Genomic DNA, 20,568 nt, shown 5'->3' with positions numbered 1-20,568 from the left:
ACCCCTGAGTTTGATTATTTCCTGCCGTCTACTCCTCTTGGGTGAATTTGCTTCCTTTTGTTCTAGTGCTTTTAGGTGTGTTGTCAAGCTGCTAATGTGTGCTCTCTCTAGTTTCCTTTTGGAGGCACTCAGAGCTATGAGTTTTCCTCTTAAAAATGCTTTCATTGCGTCCCATAAGTTTGGGTATGTTGTGGCTTCATTTTCATTGAACTCTAAAAAGTCCTTAATTTCTTTCTTTATTCCTTCCTTGACCAAGGTATCATTGAGAAGAGTGTTGTTCAGTTTCCACGTGAAGGTTGGCTTTCTATTATTTATTTTGTTATTGAAGATCAGCCTTAGTCCATGGTGATCTGATAGGATGCATGGGACAATTTCAATATTTTTATATCTGTTGAGGCCTGTTTTGTGACCAATTATGTGGTCAATTTTGGAGAAGGTACCATGAGGTGCTGAGAAGAAGGTATATCCTTTTGTTTTAGGATAGAATGTTCTGTAGATATCTGCCAGATCCATTTGATTCATAGTTTCTCTTAGTTTCACTGTGTCCCTGTTTAGTTTCTGTTTCCATGATCTGTCCATTGGTGAAAGTGGTGTGTTGAAGTCTCCCACTATTATTGTATGAGGTGCAATGTGTGCTTTGAGATTTACTAAAGTTTCTTTAATGAATGTGGCTGCCTTTGTATTTGGAGCATAGATATTCAGGATTGATAGTTCCTTTTGGAGGATTTTACCTTTGATGAGTATGAAGTGTCCCTCCCTGTCTTTTTTAATGACTTTGGGTTGGAAGTCAATCTTATCAGATATTAGAATGGCTACTCCAGCTTGTTTCTTCATGCCATTTGCTTGGAGAATTGTTTTCCAGCCTTTCATTCTGAGGTAGTGTCTATCCTTTTCTCTGAGATGAGTTTCCTGTAAGCAGCAAAATGTTGGGTCTTGTTTGTGTAGCCAGTTTGTTAGTCTATGTCTTTTTATCGGGGAGTTGAGTCCATTGATATTAAGAGATATTAAGGAAAAGAAATTGGTGTTTCCTGTTATTTTTGATGTTAAAGTTGGCATTTTGTTCTTGTGGCTGTCTTCTTTTAGGTTTGTTGAGGGATTACCTTCTTGTTGATTCTAGGGCGTGGTTCCTGTCCTTGTATTGGTTTTTTTCTGTTATTATCCTTTGAAGGGCTGGATTCGTGGAGAGATAATGTGTGAATTTGGTTTTGTCGTGGAATACTTTGGTTTCTCCATCTATGTTAATTGAGAGTTTGGCTGGGTATAGTAGCCTGGGCTGGAATTTGTGTTCTTTTAGTGTCTGTATAACATCTGTCCAGGATCTTCTGGCTTTCATAGTCTCTGGTGAAAAATCTGGTGTAATTCTGATAGGCTTGCCTTTATATGTTACTTGGCCTTTTTCTCTTACTGCTTTTAGTATTCTATCTTTATTTAGAGCATTTGTTGCTCTGATTATTATGTGTCGGGAGGTATTTCTTTTCTGATCCAGTCTATTTGGAGTTCTGTAGGCTTCTTGTATGTTCATGGGCATCTCTTTCTTTAGATTTGGGAAGTTTTCTTCTATAATTTTGTTGAAGATGTTTGCTGGTCCTTTGAGTTGAAAATCTTCATTCTCATCCACTCCTATTATCCGTAGGTTTGGTCTTCTCATTATGTCCTGTATTTCTTGGATGTTTTGAGTTAGGATCTTTTTGCATTTTCCATTTTCCTTGATTGTTGTGCCGATGTTCTCTATGGAATCTTCTGCACCTGAGATTCTCTCTTCCATCTCTTGTATTCTGTTGCTGATGCTTGCATCTATGGTTCCAGATTTCTTTCCTAGGGTTTCTATCTCCAGTGTTGCCTCATTTTGGGTTTTCTTTATTGTGTCTACTTCCCTTTTTAGGTCTAGTATGGTTTTGTTCATTTCCATCATCTGTTTGGATGTGTTTTCCTGTTTTTCTGTAAGGACTTCTACCTGTTTGATTATGTTATCATGTTTTTCTTTAAGGATTTGTAACTCTTTAGCAGTGTTCTCCTGCAATTCTTTAAGGGATTTTTGTGCTTCCTCTTTATTGTCTTCTTCCTTTTTAGCAGTGTTCTCCTGCATTTCTTTAAGTGTGTTATTAACGTCCTTCTTGAAGTCCTCTATCATCATCAGGAGATATGCTTTTAAATCCGTGTCTAGCTTTTCCGGTGTGTTGGGGTGCCCTGGACTGGGTGAAGTGGGGGTGCTGGGTTCTGATGATGGTGACTGGTCTTGGTTTCTGTTAGTAAGATTATTACGTTTACCTTTCGCCATCTGGTAATCTCTGGGGTTAGTAATCTCTGGGGTTAGTTGTTATCGTTGTCACTATTTAAAGATTGGAGCAGAAGCTTTGTTCCACTCACGAGCAGTCCCAAAATCCTGCGGCGGGGGTCGTGGGTAGCTGGCGGGTGTCAGGCAACCCTGCGCTCCCGCTACCCTGGCGCTGATCCGGCCGGGTGAGGCCTGTGGCCCTACTCAGGCTGGTTTCTGCTTCCCTAACTAATGCAGTCTCAGGTCCCGCGCAATTGGATTGGAGCAGAAGCTGTGCTCCCCTCACCAGAAGTCTTAAGATCCTGTGGCGGGTGTTGTGGGCAGTTGGCGAGTGTCAGCAGACCCTGCGCCCCAGCTGCTCAGGTGCTTTTCTGACCGGAAGAGGCTTGTGGCCCTGTGTGGGCCGGATTTCTCTCTCCCCAACCAGAGCAGTCTCAGGTCCCGCGTGATTGGACTGGAGCAGAAGCTGTGTTCCACTCACCAGCAGTCCCAAAATCCTGCGGCGGGGGTCGTGGGTAGCTGGCGGGTGTCAGGCAACCCTGCGCTCCCGCTACCCTGGCGCTGATCCGGCCGGGTGAGGCCTGTGGCCCTACTCAGGCTGGACAAATTACCTTTTAAAATCAGACCCATAAAATGCAGCTTATTATCTAAGAAATTCAAAGAGGATCTTTTGTTAAGGATTAACAAAAGAATGACTAGCCTAATTCTCTTTAAAAGGCCAACCTTTAAAAAAATTGAACTCTCAAAGTCTTTTTGGAAAGTGCTTAATTCATCTGGAGATAAATATCACTCGGTGTCCTTGTTTTTTAACAAACGGCCTTTTCCATTGTTTCCATTAATTTCACCCATATTCGTTTTAAAAATAACAAGGCCCCTATCCTCATCAGCAAAACACAGATGAACGGTGTATCATATAAAACCAGTAATTACATTAGGATTTACGAAAAGATTTTTGTTTCTGCTTTTCGCCAGTTTTAAAGAAGTCTTCCCGTGATTAACTGTAAACAGGAATGGTTTACACCGTAAATTAGAAGCCATTAATTAGCATGACGAAGTCAACTGCAAGATACACAGATAATTTAAATTATTTAATCACTAATCACCTTTGCTAAGCTGTAATATACTCTTTCAATAACCTTCGGTAGGTTATCGACCGGTCAGTAATTTACCTCCATATCAGTTAGAGATAAGTATTAGCTAGCGCCCTTTCCTTTCCTTCAGGTTTATATTAGCCCTTCTTGTAAACACTTTAAAAAGCTTTAAGGTTCTTCACTTCCAAATCCCTAATTAGCCATCACTAGCCTTTTTGTAATAAGTGGGGGAAAAGATGAGCTGAAGTACAAATCTGGAGTTCCTCTTGCCCGTTTATCAAAACAAAAACATTTTTTTTTTTTAAACGAACGCTTCAGGCTATGGTAGTAATAAAAGAAATATGCAGAGGTGGCTTCGGGGAATAACGGGTTTGCAGAACGCAAGTGGCTCAAAAAAAAAAAAAAAAAAAAAAAAGCAGCCCGAACCTCTATTGCAACCCACGGCACTCCAATAAATTACACAACACTTGCCCAGGCTGCAGAAATATCGCAGGACAAGACTTACACGGATGCCAATCCGCAGCATTTATACACATGCACATGGCAAGACTGAAAGCAAACACTAGCGTTCAAGTCGGGCAGGGCAGCGCGATCCCGAGTTGGCCCAGCTTGAGAGTGCTCCCTGAGAGTCTCTGTGCGTGCGTGAGAGTGAGCCCCGTCCTCCCGGCATTTCCCCTCTTTGGGCAGTTTTGCTTCATTTGTTTCCTATTTCTGCTACATAGAAACTAACTTCCATCTCAACCCAGCCAGCGCCGCTGAATAGAGCCTGTGCTGCGGCTCCGTGTGCGTCAGATCCCTCCGCGCAGCCGTGCCGGCCCCCTCCTCCCCTCCCTCCCTTTCTCCCTCCCGCCCGCGGCCTCCTTAGAGAAAGCGCCCGCCAGGCAGCCCGCCGCTTCGGCTCCGGCATCTCTTCGCGCTGGAAATAAATAAATAAGTGGCGGCCCGGGGCGCGCGGAGCGACGACCGCGCGGGCGCGGGCCTAGGCCGAGGCACTCCTTTTCCCGCGGGGGGCGGGGGCGGCGAGTGCGGGGCCGCGAAGGCGCGGACTCCTTTCTGCGGCGGAGGGATCCCGGCGGAGGCGGCCGCAGCCGGGGCCGCTGCCTGAGAGTTGTTGTTTCCTCCTCCTCCTCCGCCTCCGCCGCCGTTGCTTGAATGGTGGAGCCGAGGCTCGGCTCGTGAGCATACACTGACAGCTACAGGGCAGGCGGCGGCACCGTCCCCGCGTCCCCTCGGCGGCGGGGTGTCCCGCCGGCGGCCCCGAAGTGACCCGCAAACATGTCTCGTGAGAGGAAAGGCCTCTCGGAGCTGCGATCGGGTAAGTCGGGCGCTGCGGGGCCGCCGCGCCGGGCGGACTCGCCCGCGGGCCCCCGCCCCCCGCGGCCGCTCAGCCCGTGTCTCCCCGTCCTTCTCTCCCGCGCAGAGCTCTACTTCCTCATCGCCCGGTTCCTGGAAGATGGACCCTGTCAGCAGGCGGCTCAGGTAGGCGGCGCGCGGCGCGGGGACGGGCGGGCGCTCGCGGTGGCCGCCCGCGGGCGTGGGGGAGGGCGGCGGCGGCGGCGGGGCCGCGGCCCGGGGCGCGGGGGCTCAGCGTCCCCGCTTTGTTGTTGCAGGTGCTGATCCGCGAAGTGGCCGAGAAGGAGGTAAGGGCGCGGCGGCCCGGCGCCGTCCCGCCGCCGCACGGCCTCCCCCGGGCCGCTGCGCAAGCTCGGGCGTCCGGCGGGGCGCGGGACGCGGGGCGCTGGGGGTCCCCGGCGGGGCGCGGGGCGGGCTGGGGAGGGGAGCGGCGTCGGTCCGGGCCGGGGGCCGCGCTCACCGGGCGTCCTGTCCCCGCAGCTGCTGCCCCGGCGCACCGACTGGACCGGGAAGGAGCACCCCAGGACCTACCAGAATCTGGTGAGACATTTCCCAGCGCACTGCAAAGAAACTTTTCCCCGAGTCGAATAAAAATTGAATTTCCCGCAATTTTTTACAGAGACAAAAACTTGGCCCCAGAACGGGAAAAGCTGCAAAGGCCACGGGGAGGGTTGGGAGGCCGGAGCGGGGGCTGCGGGGGGCGGCAGCCGGGGGTGCGGACGCCCCGGGGCCGCGGGGTCCGCGGACAATTTATTTGTGATATTTTGTTAATGTGCTAGAAATAAAGATACGTCATGAGTGTTGTGCAGTGCAAGGCCAGAGGAGGAGGGGCCGGCGCGCGTATCCGCGCGGGGGCGCGCGCGCGCGAGGCGGCGGCGGCAGCGGGAGCGGCGCAAGCCTGGAGAGCGCGCTCGCCAGCTCCTTGCTTGCTCTGCACGCGCGGCCGGCTCAGCTTTCTCCAGCTCCACACAATAGCTGGTGACTAACTGCTCCGAAGTGGCATTAGCATTTCACAAGAAGGCCTTTGAGCCACGGAGGAACCTTGGCAAGATTTTTTTTTTTCTTATTTTTTTCCCCCGCTTCTCCTCTGTCTTTTGTTTTCTGTAGATTCAGACCTAGATTTTTAATTTTTTTTTTATCTTTTTTTTTGGTTGGAGGCGTTCAGATAGATATGGTAGTCACCCAGCGGCACACTGTGCATTATACAAACAGATCTGCCGAAGTATAAACCTGGAAGTTTTAATAGGCGTTTTCTAAATTTGCTGATTCTTGGGGGAATATTACCTTCTTTTACTAAAAGTCATTTATAGAGGTCATTGAAGAATTGTGGGTTTTATCTGCATAGTTGCCGTGGGGTGGACCTTGCCTTTTAAGTTTTTGTTTCTATTGAGATGTTTTTCTTTAGTTGATTGAAAAACAATGTTTTTATAGTTGGTGAGTTTTCAAAGGCAATAATTTACAAACAATTGCTTTCCATACGTGGAGCTGACACGAGTATGGTGAATGGTAAGGTTCTGTTAGTTTACTCGAGTAAAGGAGCTGCAGGTTTCACAGCCTCTTTGCCTAAGATAGAAGTTGATACAGTTGTTTGTGTGAGGGTGCTGAATAGTCAGTCTCACCAGGGCCCATTGAGCAGCATTGAAAACAATGTTTGAGATGTTTCTGACTCTTCGAGGTAGTTGTAATTACTAGTGCTTTCAGGGCTGTAGGATTAGGCAGTTTTAGTTCAGAATGAGTGTCTCTGAGGGCATGGCATGATTGTGATAGCTTTTGCTTGGTTTTGAATACGAGTCTCGTAGCTTTCGTGTGTGCATCTTAAGATTTAATATAAACCACTGGTTACCGTGTGACTGTTAAGGCGGTAGAAACCTAGTGGAGAGTGTGCTCGTTTCCATGCTTCCCTGTTAATTTTCAATATCGAATTAGGAAAGTTCAGTCAGTTACTTGGTCCAAAGGGATTGAAATTTGAAGTAAACTCCTTAGTTTCCTATTTGCAGTATTGGTAATTTTTACATTTATGCTTTTTACACAAATCTTCAGTGTATTTCCATGCCTTTCTGGCTGTTTAAGAAGAAAACAACTCTAAAAATACTGTCACAATGATACAGCATTTTTTTTTAAAACCACACTCATCTTTTCTTTTCTTTAAATATCCCACAAATCCCAAGTCATTGCAAATGAAAGTCTTGTTAACTTAAGAATCTTTAAGTGATGCTATCTATGTTTTTTGAACTAAGCAACTAATAGTGTTTTTGACCAAATAAATGCTGGGAATGGTTAATCTGTGTAGGAATATCACTTTGTTTACTGAAATTAATTTTAGAGGTGGTTCATAGGCCCAAATAGTAATGAAATGAAGTATTTGTAGTCAGTTTTTCAAACTTCATAAATTGTGGTTGTTTGTATGTTATTTATCAGAAGCCACCTGTTTTGCTTGAAGGTGATTTATTTTTCTTGCTTGAAGAGGTTTTTACCTTGGCAGTTAACAATGGCTTTACTCTAAAGACAGGTAAAATTCTCACTGGAACTTGCGTTTGGTTCCTGCCCTCTTATTTACTCAGCATAAAACTGCGCTGGACGCAGGGCGCCCTTTGAAATGCTTTCACACCCAGTAAGCTGTATGCTGAGGTGTGGGAGAATATGGGTTGACTTTATATGTCACTTTAATTTTGATTTTAGGTAGCTTTAAAACATTTTGATTGTCAGGTTTTAGAGCATATTGGTACATATGAAAAATTTGTTTTGGTAAACACATGCATAGTTGCTTAAGTATTTATTCTGTGTCTTAATTCAGTTTCATGACTTAAATTTTTTCTTTTTTGTACATCAAATTGAATTAACAAGAATTGATTTAAAATTATTTGGTGAGTAAAAATGTAGTTTCAACTTCTTCTGGAAAATGGTTTGGAGTATTAACTGATAAACTGAACAATAATTTGAGCAGAAAGATACATGTGAAATTGGAATTTTCTAGAAAATCTTTTTAGGAAAGAAATATATTTGTACTTAATGAGTTTAAAAATAATATCAACATTGATAGCTTCTAAATAGAATTCCAATGTCATTCAGTTTTGGCCTAGAGGAAAATGGAGTGTTTAGTGTTTTGAAAGTTTTGTAAGTTAGAAAAGTAAAATTGACACATTTATTTAATATATGATTGAAAAAGAGAATTCTTAACAAGCTGAAAATTTTGTGTTTGGTATTAAGAATGTGATGAATTATTAACTGTGGGAACACTTAAAACATTCTTGTAAAAGTGAATGGAATTTGATGGGATAATTGTTTTTGGCATGATTTAAGTTTATTCAGACTTTATTTGTTAACCTAGATTTTTTTTTTTAAAGTAAAGGACATTTTTCAAATATTCGCCAGATCTCTTTTAGATGTAGCCAGGTATTAGGCCAAAAAAGTTTCTTGTTTGTATGTATTTATTTAATTTTATTTTTGGATAGCCTGGCCTTGAACTGTGTGTAGCTGAGACTGACCTTGGCTCTTCTGGTGTTCGTGGTTCCGCCCCCAGAGTCCTGATTACAGAATGTTTTATGCAGTGCTGGGATGTGAGCCCAGCAGCTCTGTGCATGCTTGATGATGAGCACTTTTCACAGTGAGCTAGCTACATATTCACTCCAACCAAATTGTTACAGACTAACAAGGTTTTTGGACAGTATTTTCAGTTTTTTAAAATGGGATTTCACTCATCCTAGGGTGGTCTGGAGCCTGCTGCAGCCTATACTGGCTTTTAGTGCTCTGTCTTCCTGCCTCATCTTCCATAGCTGGGATTATAGACATTAGCCACTTGGCTCATTTCTTACTTGTGTATCTGAATTGTTAGTTTTTTAGTTCCCCTTCCCAGTTGTCTCCTTAGTTAGCTGTTTTATTAGATCTTAAAGCAAGTCGTTAAAGCATTTTTACCAGACTTGGGATGTGTTGATTACATTTTATTTGTAAGTTATTCTTTTCAGTTGAGTTAATATTTTGCTGATTTGTTGATATATAATTTTGCTTTATTAAAAATAACCATATTTCATTTTCTTAAACTGATTGCATGTCGTTAGAAATCTTTTTGTCAGAGTGAAAGAATTAGAAGTATGGAGGTGTGAACTGTTGTCTTGACACCGGGTGACAATTAGCTTGCAGGTGATAGGAACAAATTCTATAATTTATTACTCTTGTCTTGGTTATTTCTAACTGTATTTAAAAACATGGATGGAAAATGATCTGTAAATATGATTTTGAGTTAGAAATAGCAGTGTATTGTTTTTTAAGTGCTTAGCATTCATTTTGGAGTTTAATTTTCCAAAATGGAAAGTTAAATCTATAGAAATCATGCCAGTTTGGAAGTCGAATAAATGCTTTTTATAGTACCATTCTTTGGTGGTTGGCCTACTTTGGTTTCTGTTCATGAAAAACAACTTGGGGGGAAAGGGTTTATTTCCACCTAGAACTCCCAAGTTACAATTCATCTCTGGGAATTCAGAGGAACTGAAGTCAGAAACCTGGAGGCAGGAACTGAGTCTGAGGTCTTTGGAGGGAGGCTGCGGAAGAGCTCAGTTTGTTGATTTACTCCCCCAGCTCAGCTACTTTTCTTACACAGCCTAGGCTGGCCACCACCCACTGTGAGCTAGACCCTCAGCAATTTGCAATTAAGGCACCTCTCTTATTTAACCTCAGGCTTCTCTGACTGAGGAAAGATCTTCAATGAGGGTCCCTTTGCCCAGATGTCAAGTTTACAACTGAGTTTTTATAATACTTCTTGTAAAGATGAAGATTTTTTGAGATAGTAGCCACATTGTAGAATACCTCTGTATTGTTGAATAATTGTTTTTCACTTTGTAAGTAAATAAGTAAGTTACTGGTAACTTCAAATTCAGAGATGAATAGAGGAAGCATGAATTGAATTTACTTAAGTATATGCCCTAGGTAGGTATACATATATTTACTATGAGTATGCTGATTAAAGTGAAAGTTATTGGCTAAAATTTAGAGATAAGCTTAAGGAAAGTGGTAAGATAATAGTTTAAACTAGGAATTTCTGGCCTGTATGAGGGTACTTTGAAGACTTGAATATAAGTCTTTTCCAGTTTGGGAGAGAGCAGTTGAGAAGGTAGTTAGGTAATGGTAGCATTATACTGTTGTTTGTTTGGTTTTGTTGTTGTTGTTGTTGTTTTTGTGCATGTGTCTGTATTTTTTCTTTCATTTTTAAATTCTTTGAAAATTTCATGCACCTGCGTGATGAATTTTAGCTAATTTTTGAAATTGTAATTTAAGAGTTTCAATTAAATACCAAGCTTTGCTTGGCAGTTTATAAAATTGAGCTTTTAAAATGACCTACAATTATAATGAGGGATAAAATGTGTTAGTAGGTATAAAGGAAATTAGTATGTGCTAAAGGACTGAAACCATCTTTTTAATGTATACACTTATTCTTTTGGTGCTTAGTATCATCCATTTTTAAAAAATTAGATGCACTTATAAAATTTATAAGTGTACTTATTATGTGGGTATGAATGTGTGGTTGTGGTGGTCAGGACAAACTTGGGGTGTTCTTCAGGTACCATCCACTTTTTTTCTCCAGATAATTTCACTGGCCTACAACTCTCACAGTAGGTTACAAGCACTAGGGATCCACCCGCCTGCTTGTCCTTCTAGAGCTGGAATTATTGTGGATGCCTGGTATTTTTTAACATGAGTTTTGAGGACCAAACTCAGTTCTTTAACTTTATCCCCCCAAACTATGGAGATTTTAAATGAAGTAAGTCCACATGAGATTCTCAATCCTTACATTGCAAGTGATGTGGACATAAAGGGGTAGTGGAATTGTACCTTTGCTAACTGCATGGCGATGGTTTATAGATGACAAATTGATCTTAAAAGTCTGGGAATAGTAGTTGCTGTGGGGTTGGGTTTGCTCTTGGCTACCTTAGTAACAGTAGTGAGGTAGAACTGTGTGGGAGTGTAGTTTTCCATAAGGAAAGCGGTTCTATCTGAGATACATGTACTTACAACTTTCTCAGCCTAGCTAATACTTTATTTTAAAAAGCTACTTTGAAACTTTAGAAAGTACTGCTAATGTACTTTTTAGGTGAAAAAAAACCCCTAAGACATAGAAAAAAGGTCAGTGACTGTAAAGCAATAAATAATTTCTTAAGTAGGTCTATAGAAATATTTTGCTGACTTGCTGTGAAACAGCAAACTTTAAATATTTGGGTAGTTGAGTTACCTTGAACTAGGCCTGGAGTTATATAGCTCCTATGGCTGGGCATTTACTTAGTGTGAAGGAGGTCCTGGGTTCAATTCCCTGTTCCAAGAGAAGGAAAAACAAAAAAGCAGAGGAGGGAAGTACTACCCTGAACGGATTAGAGACCAAATGAAGCCTTTTCTTTTTCTGACAAAGAGAGACTGAGAATTAACATTGACTCCTTGTAGTCAGAAGTTTGTGGCATTTAAAGCCATAGTCGTTTGTTCTTAGACTAAAGAGAATGTGTTCTAGACAATTTAATAATTCAAAAATTGTATTAATTCTTAGGTTAGTTTTAGGTTAAATATTGTCAAATTTTTTTTACCAATTTAGAGGTTCTTTGTAAAGATAGGCTACAAGTTTTTGTCCTTGTTGATTAAATATGGAAATTGTTTATCTGCAGGCATTTTTCTCTGTCCCAAGTTTTGTTATTATCTATGTGTTTTGTGGCACTTCAGCATGTGGGCAATTTCTTTTGAGCAGTGCCTAATCTAATGGGTAGGTTCATTCTTAGGAATAGTTACGTGCATTTCAGGATTCTCAGAACAATATGCTCAGTACTAACTCATGTCACCTTGATTAGCAGACAATTTCTGTTTATTTTTTACTGACTTTAGGAAGATATGAGCACATTGGGCATAAAAAAGTATCATTTCAGTAGGTCCCCCCTCCCCCCGCCAACGACAGCCTTTCTCTGTGTAATCCTGGCTGTCCTGGAACTCACTCTGTAGACCAGGGTGGTCTTGAACTCAGAAATCCACCTGCCTCTGCCCCTCCCCACCCCCTGAGTGCCCAACCAGTAGGAATTTTTAAGTTACTTTTGTAATTATATCTAAAAGTGATAAAGACTGTCAAATTTAGGAAATCTGAAAATTACAATGTTTTCAGTTTCATATTTTGTTTGAGAGGATATTTTGGTGATATGAGTAAACCTTTTTGAAAAATTCTTTTGAGAAGTCATTTTAAATTAATACGTGAAAGCAAAAGTTTATAAATTTGCAATTAATAAGGTATTTAGCATGTGGATTATAAAAGGGTATGAGTATTCTGTGATACGGAGAAAATTAAACTTTTATTTGTGTAATTTTGAGAATATAAGGTATTTTAAATCCAGAATAATGATAGTGGCCAGTCCTTTATACAGATTTGAGACCTTTTGGTTCCTGCTTAAGAGGCAGTCATCATTTGTCTCTAGGCGCGGTTACCTTTAGTGACTCAGTACACATGCATGTGCAGTCTTGGAGCTTTCACAGGCGGATGTGTGAGAAGCTTTGATATTAGGAAATCTAAGCAGTAACGTAGTCTGGTATATCCTCTGCTTAGTTTAAAATGAAACTAATGAGATTTGTCAGAACATTTCTGTTGATAGTAGCATGTTAAAGACACAGTACCAAAGGAAGTCAGGTTCTGCTCCAGCTGGTATGGCACACTGGGTTTCTGTTATGGGTAGAGAGGAGGTAGATAACTTGGGAAAGGTTATAACAATGCAAGAAATGACTACTGTGAGCTGAGTCAGTTTGCTTCAGTCTACTTTTGGATGGAAGGCAGTTTGGAAACGTAAGACTTGACTGTCTCTAAATGAGTACTGAGACTGAAACATAATGAAGAAGGAAATGGGATGCTCTGTTTTTACATTGGACTCTTAAGAGTGAGCAATTTAAGGTTTTTTTTTTCCTATCCATTAGAAAGTAACTTCATCAGAATAATAAAAGTTTTAGATTATATTCTTAACATATTGAGAGATAATTTATTTTACAACTTTTGCTTAGTAAATATGATTTGATTTTAAAAACTCAACGTGTTACTCTTAAGTCATTTTGTGGTGTTTTAAATTAAGTAGAATAGAGAACTGTGTATGGAGGAACCTTTAAGACTGTTTTACCAAAACAATCAGATTTTTAAATAAATAAAGTTAGAAATATTTGTATTTTCTTTAACTGACAGATACTGTATGGATAAGACCAGCTGAATTACCTAAATGTGTTCTTACGGTTGACTGAAATCTTGAAATCATTCATATTGTGTTTCTTTCCAAGTACTTTGTAAGTAGACTTCTAAGATTGTTTTGAGGGTTCTGTATTTATTGTTAAGCATTTTATAAGGAAATCATGAAAATCTAGGGATTCACACTACTATTTTGTAAATAGTAGTTAATCTAATTTAGAAGATTTGATTTTACTTATAGGTTGTAAGTTTATAATGCTCAAGCTTTTGTGATTGGGGGAGGGGACAAATGGTGAGAAGGCAACAGTGCTGTAACCAGCGCTGGGGGCTGCAGACCTGAGCTGGGTTAGCTCATTCCTGTTTCTGAGGTAGATTTCTTAAACAGATTCCCTACTTTTCTTTACCTATGACATCGGTACAGTTTCCTTACATTTCTTTGCCATTCTTTAATCTTTACAGTTAAATTATGAAGAATGGCACAAAGATATCCCCCCCCTCTCCCCCCGCCGTGGAGAAGCTGATAAAGGTTATAAAGATGATAGCTTTAACTCACTCAAACTTCAACAACTTGTAAGTCTGGAAGTTTTGAGGCTTTTAGTTTTAAAACTTTGGGGTTTTTATGATAAAGCTTAAGGTTTATAAATGATAGGGTTTTTTATTTGTGTTTTTAAAAAAGTATTCTAGAACAGTCAAATTGTATTCTATTCAACTAGCCTTTTATAATATAAAATATAGAGAGCAGAAGTAACTAACCCTTTTGACCTGATAAAGTTTACTGGTGTAATTACTGGAAGGACCGAATATAAAGTGAATACTTTAATTAAAACATATTAATGCCAGCCATTGTACATCACTTTTGTAAATGCTGATTTGCTAAAGGAGAGGCCTTTTAGGTCAGCATAGGTAAATGAAGCAATTGGAGTGAACCTATGTAACTAATCTCAGTAAAACCTCACTGGAAAGATTTTTATTATGATACGTAGTATCATTCATGTATATGTGTCATGAAAGTAGAAGAGAAACTGGCAAGGGAGCAAAGGGGGAAAGGGCAAGTAGGGGCCCCAGGGAGAAATATGCCCACTGTACTTAAAAAAATAAAGAGACCCAAAACAGTTTCTCAGGTTAGGTAAGTTTTCTCCCCAGTATGTGGCTCAATATGTTCTTGGAGTATAATTAAAGTAACAGTTGACTCTACTGGCTGCAGTGCTAAGGACACTAGATGATTTAAGTAAGTTAGTGATGCCTTGTATGTGGTGATGAGGACACTGGGCTTAGCGTGCTTTTCTCCATTCTCATCGCAAGCAAGTCTGATGCCAGGTTGTTTGGATTTGGTGTTTTCTAAGCTACTGGCCTTTTCTTTAAAAGTTGAATAAGAGTCATTCTTTTAGCATTTTTAGTCAGAATTTTTCTGTAGTCTTGGCTGTCTTGGAACTTGCTCTGTAGACCAGACTGGCGTCAGATATGCCTACCTCTGCCTCCCAAGTGCAGAGATCAAAGGCCCACTACAGGCCCAGCTCAGTAAGACTCATAGTATGTCTAGTGGAAATCAGTGGCTTTGTTTCCTCATAGTTACATCTTGACTGATAACATCTTTTAACACTACCTTCTAATAGTTGGCAACCTTTTTGATAACATGTGTCTTAGTTTGCTTTTTTCTTTTGTTGTAAACACCGTGACCAAAATCAGCTTGGGGGAGGAAAGGGTTATTTCATCTTACAATTTAAGATTATAGTAAGGTCACTGGAAAAAGAAAAAGAATAAAGCAGGAATCTGGAGGTGAGAACAGAAAAGCCAGGGATGCACACACCTTACTGGTTTATTCTCCATGGCCTGCTCAGACTGCTTCCTTACATAACACTGGACAACTGCACCACCCACAGTAAGCTCTTGGGACTTCCCACATCAACTATTATTGAAGAAAATGTTCTGTAGACAGTTGAGTTACTTCTCAGATAACATTAGCTTCTGTCCAGTTGACAAATGGCCAGGATAGTATGCTGCCTAGGAAGAGGTTGGTTTACCCAAAGGTGAGTGAGTATCAACAACCAACTAGGTTAGTTTTTTTGTGTTTTTCTTTTTTTTTCTAATATACTGCAGTTCACATTTTCAGATGATTGTATCATTCAAATTGCAGCTAATTCTAGAAGTACTTCTTATATGTGACATGAGAAAGAAGGGATAAGCATGTGAGTTTTGACCAAAGTGGAAAAGAAATGAGGAGAGCTGCATTTCTCTCTCAGAAAATTTTTTGACCCGGATGTGAGAAACATTGCTGGACTTATGGATCATTCTTTGGGGAAGGGGGTCAGTAAATGTTGACTGCCATGGTAACTTCTGCTCTTAAGGACGAGTGCCTAATGTTGACATGGAGATCCATGGTTGTAGTTTTGCAAATGAGTTCTAATAGAAGCTAAGAAGATTCCAGGTGTCCTGAATGACTAAGGCTAAGACTAGAAGCACATTTTAAATTAGCATAACAAAGAGGGAATGTAATATGATAAAATCACATGTGGATTTGGGCTCTTGACAGCTAGAACCTCTGGGAACTTTATTACTTTGTTGCCAGGTAAAAGAGGATAACCCTGTAATAGAGTAAATGATTTCACAGATAGAGAAAAGCTACAGAGTAGCTTGGAAATGAAGGAGGAAGTATTCAGCTAGATGATGGCAGAGACATTAAGATAAAGATTAATTAAAAAGACCATCAAGGCTTTTGTTTTTCTAGTGCTTTTGTATTTATTTCAAAAATAAACTTGGGATCCTACTTTCAATACTAAGTTTTTAATAAAATTTTATATTAAGACACTTGTGGGCTCACAGGTAAGAGAAAGCAGAGGGAGCCTATGTACACTGAGGTCCACTGAGAATATTTTACAAAGCCATGGTGAAGATACTGACTTTGAATGTAAGGATCCCACTTGTTCCCACCCTGGCTTACTTGTGTACGTGCACGTGTGTGTGTGTGTGGGTATGCGCCAGTGTGTTACATTCTATGTGATTAACTTTAGTTTTCTCCTAATAAATGACTTATATGTAATGCATAACTTGCAGTATAGTTCAAATAAAGTTGACTATTACACAACAGGTGAAATACCAAGAACATTTCACTTATCTACGACCATAGCCAAGTACAGGGATCTGTACATTGCCCTTGTACAACTAACCTCACTCTAACAGTGCCTGCCTGCCTTTCATTTCTAAAATGGTGTCTCAAAAAGTGATATAACTTGAATCAGATTTATGCAAATGACAGTTGTTTTAGACTGAGTCAAAAAAGTGAGGGAAGAAATGAGACTGGCACTAAACTACTTAAACATACGCTTAAGGAGGCAAGCAGTGGAAACATCTGAATGATTAAAACTGAAAGGAAATAGAGAACAGGTCAGGCAGGATTTGAGGGCTTCACTAAGAAGGAACATCATGTTTAGAGTAGTAAGGAGATATAGTTGAGAAGAACTTGAAATATAAGGAGGACTAGTTTATCTTTGGGATTTCTCTGAAGTCAGGATTGAAAGCATTGGTAGAAAATTTAGATCTTATGTATTAAAGGGAACAATTGTGCTCAAAAGCAGAATAAGATTCAGTTGTAGCTTTAAGGATTCGATGGGGATGAACCACCCCCCCCCCTGCCCCCAACTTCCAGTAGGTGAGAAAGGGAGTATGGAAAAGAAGAGCTTATGCCTTGGGACATTGTCTCAAACAAGAAGGTAGACATACACAGTATAACAAAAGGTGCATTTTATTATACAAAATTTTCACTATAAATTCCTAAGGTCCTAAGCCTATCTTCTCCAAGGCTGCTCACCTATGCCACAGATGTTAGCTGAATGTTAGGCTCGGTCTCTAATAGAAGCCTGTGATGTGAGGATCAGGACTCTGGGAAACTCCAGCTGCAGGGCATCTCCAGATGTGCAGAGCAGAGCATGGCTTATGGTCTCTGCTTATATACTCGCCAGTGGTCATCATGGGGTTCTAGGACTGTGTCTGGTTATCTTGAGTTAGTCATGTCATTGAGTTCTGGCTCTCAGATACAGCCTTGGGTGTAGTGGAGATCCTGACTAAGGATCTTTTTACATGTCTAAAAAAGCATTTTTTACTCTGCTTATTATAGAAAGAAAGATTGTCTTTACCCCACTCTACTCCTGAACACACACTTTTGGTGATAACAGCTTACAGGCTGCTGAAGAGAAACAGTGACAATGAAAACACTGATACCCGTTCTCCAGGGTTCCTTATGTAAGAGTACTTTGATAGTACTAGGACTTCCCTTTCTCATTTAGAATTTGGTTTGGAGAATTTCTGTGACAACTGTGTTTGAAACCGTTAGATAAAGCATTAAAATATATAAAGTGAAATACTACTTTGTTCTATTTTTATTATGTACTAGGATAGGTGCTACTACAATGTTTTCAGATAGTGGCAAAGTCAACAATTTCTTTTGTTATTGTTAATATGTTCATTTACCTAAATAGTCATTTAACCCCTTGAAGAACTCTTAGGTACCTTGTAGACAGTCAAACAGCTCTAATCGTCTGTCTTACATGGGACATGGACAAGTTGGTTGATGATTCCAATACGGTCTATGGCCTCTGGAATCCCAGATAATGAGGTGTGGAGTGGATTTCTGATGAGAATTATAGTTGGTATTAGATTTTCATTGAGGTAAAATATGTACATGCTGCAAAGTGTTAAGGCCCTTGAAGGGAAACTGAAACTTCAAATGAAAGCAAATGTGCAAAGAGAAGAGGCTAAGGTGGTTTGAACAGCTCTTAGAAGGCAGAGAAGTACAGGAGGAAAGTAAGGTGTGGAAGTGGGTGGATAAAGAAAAGATTTCCAGTAGACAAGTCAGTTTCTATATTTAATACCTCAAAGCTGGAGAAAGCATAGCATCTAAGAACTGAATACATCTTTTCTAACTTGAAAGTGAAAGTTCAGTTTGAGAAATTAGGATAGTCTATATTATCAAAGAAAGCTTTAAAAGTCCAAAGACCATTATAAACTAAAGTTAACAAATAATGAACTACATCTGGCTAAAATGAAAAATTGAAAAGGAATTTTGAGCAGTTTTAGAAGTCACATTAAAATACTTACATGTGGGCTCAGTGTTTGAGAGCATTTGTAGCTCTTGTGGAGGACCTGAGTTGAGATTCCATTACCTGCACAGGCATCTTATAACCACATGTAACTGCAGTTCTGGAGATCCAATACTTTCTTGTCTTTGCAAGCGCGCGCATGCACGTGTGTACACCAGAGACACATACAAATTTGAAAAACTTTAAGACAATAATTATGTACTTTTGATCCAAAAGGTACTTTATAAATATTCTAGGCCTTTTCATTTAAATTTTAGTTTTTTATTTTTTGTAATTTAAGGTGTGTGTCCGTCTTTCCATCTGTCTGTCCGTCTGTCCTTCATCCGTCCTCCCATGAGTGCATGCATAGGATATGGATGATTGTGGGTGTTCTGCTCTATCATATCACTCTTAGTCCTTTGAAACGGTCTTCTGCTGATTTGGGTACTAGCCTGGCCATCAGAAAGCTCCAGCAGTCTTCTATCTCTGTTCTCAGTGCTGAGATTATAAGCAGGTGTGACCCCTACATTTTTATTTGGACTCTAGGGATTTGAACTCTGCTCCCCATCCCTTGCTTGTTCAGCAAGTACTGTTGTCTGCTGAACCAAATTCCCAGGCATAATTTTATTTTTAGTCAACACAGTAATTCTTTATGAGGTAAAGTGCAATGATATACACTATATGTATAATGATATACATTATATGGGTATAAATCAGTGTTTAGGACATCTGTCACCTGATATATTTATCATAGAATTGTGAGAACACTCAAAATCTTTTGAGCTATTTAGGTAACTTTGCTAACTGTTCTCATGCCTTGTGTGCAGGATCCAGAATTTTCTGGGACCAAGCAAAAAAAAAAAGTATAAATATAATTTTAAAAATCTCTTATTTTGTTTTATTTTCTTCTAAACACTAAAGATAATTTAACTTACTACTCATTAGTGTTTCCTAGAGTATGTTCTGAGTATGACAGATACCAAGGAGAAAATAGTGCAGTAGCTAAGCAAGTTAGAGAAATTACAGGCTAAACAACATTAAAAACAGGTTTATCTAGTTCCTCGGAAGTGTAACTGACACTGGCCAGAAGGGTGTATTGTACATAATTTTTTTGTTTTGTTTTGTTTTTTTGTTTTTTTCGAGACAGGGTTTCTCTGTATAGCCCTGGGTGTCCTGGAACTCACTCTGTAGACCAGGCTGGCCTTGAACTCAGAAATCCGCCTGCCTCTGCCTCCCAAGTGCTGGGATTAAAGGCGTGTGCCACCAAGCCCAGCTGTACATAATTTTTAATGCATATTTTACTAAAGTTCTTTTTTTCTAAAGGTATTTATTCTGCCAAGCCTTTTGAACAATCAGTCTACCTACTTAATTATCTGTTTGTGTGTCTATCTATCCATCCTAGATTGTGATGTTTTTAATTATCAGTGTGACAATACCACATTATCTTCACAAGAGGAATATTTCTAGAGTAGGATCTGTTTCTCTTATGCACTCCAACTTAGAAAGATTTTATTAGCCAGCATTGAAAATGTTTACCCTAGTCTTCAGAGTATAATGAAACCTAGAGGTGTATTTTGGTGGTAGAGTGCTTGTTGAGTGTGCTTAAGGCCCTGAGTTCTATATCCAGCACCAAGGAAGGGAATATAAAGAGAATATAAAAGATAATATGAGATTCAGTAAAAAGATTTATCTATTTATATTCCCTTCATATTAGGATTACTCAGTGGATGAAATTCTTTCAGGCTTGGACTTAAGGCCTCTTCTCAACCATACAAATTATGGTGGTTCATTTGTTTATGTGCAATGTACTCTACTGGTGTTTGCCATTAACATTTAATATATTAGAAACCTATTAAATGCCAGTAATATTAATTTCATGTTATCACAAGTAACATTTATGAAATTTTTTTTTTTTTGAGACAGGGTTTCTCTGTGTAGTCCTGGCTGTCCTAGAACTCACTCTGTAGACCAGACTGACCTTGAACTCAGAAATCCGCCTGCCTCTGCCTCCTGAGTGCTGGGATTAAAGGCGTGCGCCACCACGCCCGGCCTGAAATACTTTTTTAAAAGTAAATTTATGAAGGAAATTGCTTTTTTATTTACCTTTTCCTGGATCTTTAACATCTGGCTACTTGACCATTAGTCTTCGTTGATTCTGTTGTGAAGTCATAAATTGTGTATGTGGCTTACGGAAACCACAACCACACACTAAAGAAAATGGCGATAAAAGGCAAACTTAAGTTTTACTGTTCGTCATGGTTTTTATCTGAAGAGTCATCATGGTTCTCAGCACATGTTTAAGAGTGCCACTGCTACAATGGGACATATTTCATAACTTTGATAGGTAATTGTAGACTTGTAAGATAATATATATTTGTTCTAATTTAACTCAGTTTGGATTTTGAGAATTGATTGAAAGGTGAAGTAATAAAAAGTATGAGCATTATGATTTCAAATGATGCGGAAACTTGTATGATGCAACAGTTAGAATTTTACCCACACTGTATGAAAGGATTTTGGTAAATTAAAAATTTAGCATGGTTGGGCATGGTGGGACACATCTTTAATTCTAGCACTTGGGAGGCAGAGGCAAGT

General features: G+C 40.0%; 1 protein-coding gene across 5 annotated transcripts in view; it reads left to right on the top strand.

Moving 5' to 3' along the window:
- The first annotated feature begins 4,225 nt into the window (after positions 1 to 4,225).
- Positions 4,226 to 20,568, top strand: part of Phip (PHIP subunit of CUL4-Ring ligase complex) — a 117,910-nt gene continuing 101,567 nt past the window's right edge. For 3 of the 5 annotated variants that reach the window (XM_029481607.2, XM_029481609.2, XM_021173412.3), the window contains exons 1-4: positions 4,226 to 4,681; positions 4,787 to 4,845; positions 4,977 to 5,006; positions 5,200 to 5,259. In XM_029481607.2, coding sequence (XP_029337467.1) covers positions 4,642 to 4,681; positions 4,787 to 4,845; positions 4,977 to 5,006; positions 5,200 to 5,259 — 189 coding nt within the window. In that variant the 5' untranslated portion in view covers positions 4,226 to 4,641. Of the gene's footprint in view, positions 4,682 to 4,786; positions 4,846 to 4,976; positions 5,007 to 5,199; positions 5,260 to 5,651; positions 6,226 to 20,568 lie in introns of those variants that run through there. The other 2 variants (XM_085827779.1, XM_029481608.2) reach the window with 2 other exon arrangements.

The sequence above is a fragment of the Mus caroli genome, unplaced genomic scaffold, assembly GCF_978045245.1.
Source record: "Mus caroli unplaced genomic scaffold, Mus_caroli_1 scaffold_11, whole genome shotgun sequence".
Taxonomy (NCBI): domain Eukaryota; kingdom Metazoa; phylum Chordata; class Mammalia; order Rodentia; family Muridae; genus Mus; species Mus caroli.
Note: the sequence above shows the minus strand (reverse complement) of the source record. Positions and strands in the feature narration are given on the sequence as shown.